Source organism: Mangifera indica, chromosome 2, assembly GCF_011075055.1.
Source record: "Mangifera indica cultivar Alphonso chromosome 2, CATAS_Mindica_2.1, whole genome shotgun sequence".
In the NCBI taxonomy this organism is placed as follows: Eukaryota; Viridiplantae; Streptophyta; class Magnoliopsida; order Sapindales; family Anacardiaceae; genus Mangifera; species Mangifera indica.
The window spans coordinates 20,490,412-20,497,777 of NC_058138.1; the positions used below are offsets into that span (position 1 = coordinate 20,490,412).

Below are 7,366 nucleotides of genomic sequence, written 5' to 3' on the forward strand. Positions count from 1 at the left end.
TATATCTCTTATATTTTTCTTTTGAAAAAACAAAAAAAAATAATTTCGCATTGGCTCTAGATGTAACCCGCTTGTAACTCTTTAGGCAAATTTTTTTACCAACTTAATTTCAAGACAAAGCCAGCTTGTTTTGTTGTTAACGCTGAAGGTGAGATCTATGTTGTTGTTGCTGTTCTTTTATCCTTTTGAAATATTTGCTAATACTGATTTCTTGGGGCTCTAGGAACCTTGACTTTGATTTTGTTTTATGGTTTCTTCTAAATGAGATTGCAAAGGAACAATTATAATGAAATAACATTTAATACAATATTTCAGGCAAGATAAAGATGGTCGTGCTCATGGTATATTATAATGAGACAAATTTATATAAATTTATTAATTGTAACGACATTGGTCTGGTGCGAAAGACACTCTTCTTGCTGCAACATCAAACAAGAAGTAGTGATTTGCTTGTTGAAAGGCCCTCAGTACGCTTGGTTCATCGGCATGGTTGACAGACATTATTAGCATGCATAATCCTTCAGCATAACTGAAGAAAAGATTGTTTGGCCCTATGATAAGGCTATCTCCTTCAAAATGAAATGTTATGGATGGTAAGGGATAGTTTCTGCCTCGTTGAGGAGGATGAGTATCAGTATAGCAAAGCTTAACATGATAATTTGGCATCGATCGCCAACCGTAACGCCATTGAAAATATTAAACCATTTCTTCCCTTAGAGTCACATATGTAGATGTAGCAAGATAAGTTTGAGGACTTCCAGAATCCATACCAAACCCGTCTGTGCCATTTGGATTCAACTGAAAAACTGCAGGATTTATGTTCAGTCTCCTTCCTTCAATACTAATTCCCAACATATTCACATAGTATAGAGCTGATCTTCGCAGCATCATCCGTGTACTCTGAACCCTGCTTAAAAGATCTCCTCTAAAGATTGCATTGTTGCCAAAACATATGTATGTATATGTTCTGTTTGGTTCTTTCCAAGATGGTAGACAGTAGGCAAACCGTAATCCTGTATATTGCCTTAGTTGGTTCAGAATGGATCTTGGTCCATAGCCTAAACCCATTATCTCTGCTGTCACATTGTTAGGTGTCTCATCTCCAAATGAAATATTTCTATCATCAAAACCGCATCCGAATACAGCAGGAAACCTTTCAGAGGTTTTAGTACCACTTGAGAATATAAATGTGTCATGCGCAAACCAACCCCTAGTGCCGCTTTCGGGATAACTCACATCATAGTGACAGATCTCCTGCTGGCAAATTTTTGGAATACAAAGTGGGTGATCACAAGACAAAGGATGGAATATTGAAGATTCTCGATACTTGAAATTACCTCCCCTTAATGGAAAGCAATTTACTCATCCATCACCTTGAATCCATGTTAAATCGCTACTTGCATCCACCAATAAGTGAGGAGGGTATGCTTGTGAGCCAATGAAAACCTGAGTAATATAATAGTTATAGTTAGTACGTTGAAGAGAATATTGCATTTCATTAAGGCTAGGCTTCATTGGCCCAAATGTCGCATTGACTTGAGTTGTAGAAATCATGGATCTTAGATGAAGAAGATGAGTTTTGGATAGTTCAATAAGTTTATGATACCTTTCTTCAAAAGTGAGGTTCTCGGAAAAGTATGCAGAATCAATGGAGTCAATTGGGATGACCTTCACATGAAAATCATTGGTTTTATCAAGGATAGAAGAAATAAGCATGCCAATGAGAATGGGCAATGTTGCCTAATAGGAGATTGTTATATGAAAGGAGGTTTTAGGAGCCATTTAATTTTTTTAAATGAAAGAAGACTGCTAGAGCTAGTATATTTATATGGCTGGTTGTAGATTATATTTATGCAATATCTACATTCAGTGGATTTCTTGATTGAAATCTGATGCAGAATCATGTTATTAATTTGTTTTGTCATTATTACTGACACTAAGAGAGATCAAATAGTCCTTCCTAGAACTGTAACAAGTGTATCAAACTTTACTTTTGACTGATCATCTTTAAAATCTAAACTTTTATTCAAAATTTTGCTTTTTCTAGGAAAGTATCTCAGATTTAAGCCAAATGTAATGAATTTTGGCTAAGAATTTATAATGTACAGTCATGGACACTACAACATGTATTTACAGATTTAATAATGAAAACAGTTTAACATATACATATATTATATGTATATCGATTGTTTAAACCATTCAAATTTTGATCTTGAAATCCCCAGTTCCAAACTTGAAATAAAAAATCCAATCAAATTCCCCTTTTTTTTAATCTCTAAATCTGATCCTGCAAACCCTTAAAAAACTATCATTCAATTCACATGATTTTAAGCTTCAAGTAACCTATATCTCATTTTATTTGAAGAAAAAAAAAGTTTTTCCTTCACATTGCTTTCGGACATAACCTGCTTGTAGTTCCTTAGTCAAAATTTTCTGGCAACTTAATTTCAAGACAAAGCCAACCTGTTTTGTTGTTAATGATAAAGGTAAGTCTATACCGTTGTTGCCATTCTTTTTTCCTTTTGAAATATTTTGCTGTATACTGATTTCTTGAGGCTCTAGGAACCTTGACTTGGATTTTGTTCTATGGTTTCTTCTAAATGATATTGCAAAGGAACAATTATAATGAAATAACAGTTAATGCAATATTTCAGACAAGATCAGGACAGTCATGACCATAATGTATTATATTTGTTAATTTTGATTACAATTATCTGGTGCAAAAGTAATTATTCTAGCCCCAACATCAAACAAGAATCATTATTTGCTTGCTGAGATGCCCCTACTAAGTTTAGTCCCGGTTCTGCCATAGGCATTATAACCCAGCACAATCTATCAGAAATTCTTTTAGAACTTTGCCCCAGGAAATAATTATCTCCTTTAAATTGATATGTAATGGATGGTCACGAAAATTTTCTCCATGAAGAAGCTATAACAGAGGTCATTTGGCCCTCTTGGCAGGGGATGAATACCATAATGGTGCTGAACATATCAAATTGTTTATGCTTTCAGAGATCTATATGCAGGTTCAACAAGATAAGTAAAAGAACTTTCGAAATCAGTAAGAAACAAACACAACTTCAAGTAAGATGGCCATTACCTTTTCCTTCTTCATTATTTAGTATCATATAGTTCACATAAGACTATCTATCTTTCACTCTAATCCATTTACTTCATATTTTCTCCTCTTTTGGATTTCAGATTATCATAGAAGAAAATTTAAGAATTCTTAGGCAGATAATAGGTCATGGCAGTGGGATGTCAAAGAGCTTCAACTTTAGTAAATTCAGAAAGTTTAGAACTTTTTTTTTTTTTTCCATTATAAGATTTATAGGAAAGGTAGTGATTATACGGAGTCCTTTCTTTTTGGATGAAGTTGATGATGAAACCAAATTTACAGGAAAAGGGCAATGATAGATCCATAAATAAAGTTTGAAGAAGTGAAGGTTGAAGAAAAGTAAAATATAGAGAGATCAGTTAAAATTTTATGGGTTATATTGATATTTTCAGTATATTTAGACTAATGAACCCAAGGGAGGTCAACTGACCACATTTTAACCCCTTGGGTGCACCACTGAAAAGGGTGATTTCCGTGTTTGAATGTAGTTGATGGTGGAAGCATGAGTTCATCAAGTAGCTGAAACCATGAGTTCTAAAGGCTAGTGTCGGGTGTTACAAAAAGTATGCAATTGAAAAAGATCACTAAACCCATGTATATATGGGAATAATGTAGGTTATAAGTTTTAGTTTCATTGATGCTTGTGACTTCATTATGTAGAATATGTTCTTCTGGTAACTTTTTTGAGTAAGAGCTGAAAGCTTGAATCTTTAACGTACTTTTGACAGTTAAAAATAAGGGTGCAATTATATAGCAAACTTTAGTTCTTTCTCTTCATCTATAGAAAGCCAAAAAAAACATAACCTTTCTGCATTTTTTCTTATCTTTTTCTTTGTACATCCAATTTTTTTCATTATGTTAGAAGACTGCAATAAATCTATATATTTTACATTAATTATTTAACTCCTCTACCCCCAACCAAATAAAAAGGTTCAAAAGTTCAACCAATTGCCTAAAAGGATTTATTATGTCTGGTGTACAACTTTATTGTTCTTCAATGTGACTGTGATGTGAACTGACAAAAGCAGAAGCTTAACATTTTAATCAATCCAAAATGGTATTACTGAAGACATTTTCATCAGCTGTTACAAAAAAAAATTGATAGAGGTCACTACAACATAAACAAACTGTAGATTAGGTACAAAGGAGACATGGGAATAATTAATGTGTCTAATTCTTATGAGGTAGTACATGGAGAAACTGGAACATATTGAATGGAAAACTGATCTGATCAGAAGTTTCAGGAAGAACTATAATCAATACTAGACCAAAATGAATTTGATTTGGGTGGGAAAAGAACAGCTTTATGATTCTGAAACACTTTAAATTAATTAGGGAAGTTATGTCAAACTTTGGTTTAGTGAAACCTCCATTTTATACAATATTGTCTTTGATGAATTTCTAAAGAAAGTAATTACCATAACCTGAAGACAGGAAAAAACACTTAAAGCTCAAAACATAAAAGAAAGCAATCATGGAGAGAATTCATTAAAGGAAAGGAGATTTATTGCAATTGCTTCATGGGAAAGCTTATTTTACAACTGATATCAGAAGCAAGTCATTAACACAGCTTAGGCGTAAGGACAGACAGCTTATTTATATAATACACACACACACACACACACATATATATATAGAGAGAGAGAGAAGAAAACAGGCCCTGATAGACTTACAAGCCATGACATAATAAGATAATTCAAGTATTTAATATTACTTTCACAGTAATGTGCCTTTGTACCTCCTTGCAGCCTCCCTGCTATCAATGGTGTTTGTGAATTTCTCTTCAGGATAAGATGGTGAATTGAAGTTGCCATATCGCCTTGCAGCCTCCCGGCTGTCAATGGTTTCAACATAGTCATCTCTTTTTGGCCCTGGTGATATAGGCACCGAGACCCTGGAATGTGGAGAAGTGGAGGAATATGGAGATGTAGTGGAATATGGAGAAGTGGTGGTTGTAGTAGGTTTGGAAACTTCTTTCAAATACTCCATGGCTGTATTGATGTCAGTTGTCGATTTGGAGAGTGAAGAATCTGGTGGAGATGCCCATCCTGTACGATTTGGCCTTGCCCATCCACCCTCAGTGATTATAGTTGGCTGTGTCATATCACCATTTTTCCTGTGATAGCTATCATATTTCTCATTCCAGTTATCACCATAGCCAGTATCCCCATGATGACCTGTGGTAGGAGTCTGGCGCCAATGCGAAGCACTCAGGGGGGCAGACCTTGGCTGACTAGCCTCAGTTTGCACCTTGGTGAGGAATTCCTCCACCTTTTGTGGGCGATCATGAACAGGCCTTGAAGGCTTTTGCCATATATCCACACCATATCCATAATCAGTTGAAGGCTTATGCCACTTATTCTCACCATAGCTGTAATCAGTTGAAGGCTTCTGATATTTATTCTCATCATAACCGTACTCTTTCACCGGTTCATACTCAAACTTTGTCGGAGAGCTATGTTTGTGGTCACTGAGGAAAGGTGAATGAACCTGCTGCACAACTGTTTCAGTTTTCACAATACTGTAACCTGTACTACTATTGGGATTGAAAACAATAGGATGCTTCCTCCCCTCAGCATCAATAATGACTGGCTTACAGACATGATCTGAGGCATAGCTGTTTGGCTTGCTCCGTGAATCAGTCTGAGGCCCTAAACCATCGTACCTGGAGTACCATCTGTAACTCTGACCATTGCCTAACATTGCTTAGCCTAGAGTAGGAAACTTGTTCTCTATGTAAAGAACTCTGGGACTTCTTTTTCCACATCTCATAGTTGTTACACTTCTCCTTTATATAGAAATATGAAGTCCACTTTCACTTACATGATAAAAGATTTAGATGCATTCATTGCGTGTCTCAGACATATCATACCTTCTGGCATCCTCTTTGAGATTCCCTTTATTTTCTGGAAAACATAGCTGAATGAATCATATTCTGGTTCTTCAAAAGATTGTGACTGCCACTATCTGTTATGACCACACAGCAGATCAAGGGTCATCTTGAAAAGTAACGTAAATTTAAAGCTAATATAATATACACAAATCAGATACAAAGTCAGATATGACAGAAGATAGAAATTACAGTAACCCATGAATTTCATGCATTCATATATCTTCACAAATAATAAAGAAAAATAAGAAATAAAATCATCCTTGGCTACAAAGTTATAATAATGATCCTTTTGCTGCAGGATCTACCAGTAAACTTCTTGACGAACTGAAATATGGTTGTAACTTAATCACATAATAGCACTGGAAGGGGAAAGAAGAACTGGTACTAAAACTTCAGCGGTATCTGACTCTGTCCACAAAACTAGTGGGATCAAGAATCAAGATGGCTGTTCTCCCATGTCACTGTTAATGGCTATAACTTGGCTCAAAATTTCTACTTCACGAAGAGATTCATACAGGGTCATATTCCACCCCTTTTTTCCCCAACATTGATACTCTTACCATTAAATTAAAGTCTGAAGAACTAAATTCTTTCTGGACTGTGACCTCCATTACCTAACTAGTGAATTCCCTCCACTGAAATTGTCTTCTTCATCATTCTCACGATTTGTAATAGAATCAAGAAAAAGTATGCAAGTTGATTTGTCAAATCAGGCTTCAGATTGGTCACTACAAAAAGAAATACGGAAGCACCACAGAAAGCTAATGCAATAAATTATAAAAAATACCGACTGTATCTTCCATGGCTATTCTCTTCCCTAGCTGATCTGAGAGACAATTGCAGTTTCATGTATATAATGTATGACACTTATAATAGTACCTTTACTAGTTTTCAGTCATCAAAAACTTCCCCAGAATCATAGAGGCTACTGCCCACCTTGCTAGCTAATCAGTTTCAATCCCTTTTTTGAGGCAAAAATGGAAATGCTCACAAAGTGTGAAGAGACTACCAATTGATAAGCTGATACTCATGTTCCCAGAATACCGTGGCAGCTACTTCTATATAGACACGGCAATTTTTTTTTTCTATCTTCCATGTATAATGTCCATTTCATGTCTAGGAGAGACCCGGCATTAATTTGTGGTGCATAAAACTGAAAACCAGGGTGGCCTTCACATTGGCCTGACTGTATGTTTTGCTTTTAGTCATAGTACTACCAATCTACAGCACAAATCTGACAAATAGAGAACTCAAACTTCGAAATGTTTATTGCATTACATATAAACATACATATAATGTATTTGGAAAATTGCACTCTAATATTAAGGTAAATGACTAAGCAGATGTAATTCCTT

At 35.3% G+C, this 7,366-nt stretch overlaps 2 protein-coding genes across 2 annotated transcripts; both read right to left on the reverse strand.

Moving 5' to 3' along the window:
• Nucleotides 1-696: 696 nt before the first annotated feature.
• LOC123208663 (protein ASPARTIC PROTEASE IN GUARD CELL 2-like) lies at nucleotides 697-1,716 on the reverse strand. Its single transcript, XM_044626184.1, has 2 exons — nucleotides 1,607-1,716; nucleotides 697-1,342 (listed from the first exon to the last, which is right to left on the reverse strand). The coding sequence occupies exons 1-2, from the start codon at nucleotides 1,714-1,716 to the stop codon at nucleotides 697-699; spliced, it is 756 nt and encodes a 251-aa protein (XP_044482119.1).
• A 2,890-nt stretch (nucleotides 1,717-4,606) lies between these two features.
• On the reverse strand, nucleotides 4,607-5,983 carry LOC123208174. The gene has a single exon (XM_044625572.1). It carries the CDS (start codon nucleotides 5,819-5,821, stop codon nucleotides 4,835-4,837), a length of 987 nt encoding a protein of 328 aa, XP_044481507.1. The 5' UTR covers nucleotides 5,822-5,983; the 3' UTR covers nucleotides 4,607-4,834.
• Between the last annotated feature and the right edge of the window lie 1,383 nt (nucleotides 5,984-7,366).

Excerpts from the sequence above, each read along its gene's own strand:
- LOC123208663 (XM_044626184.1), bottom strand. The coding sequence starts at position 1,716 with ATGCTTATTTCTTCTATCCTTGATAAAACCAATGATTTTCATGTGAAG. Across the intron at positions 1,343-1,606 it reads AACCTCACTTTTGAAGAAAG|GGGAGGTAATTTCAAGTATC; the intron begins GTATCATAAACT and ends CTTTCCATTAAG.
- LOC123208174 (XM_044625572.1), bottom strand. The coding sequence starts at position 5,821 with ATGTTAGGCAATGGTCAGAGTTACAGATGGTACTCCAGGTACGATGGT.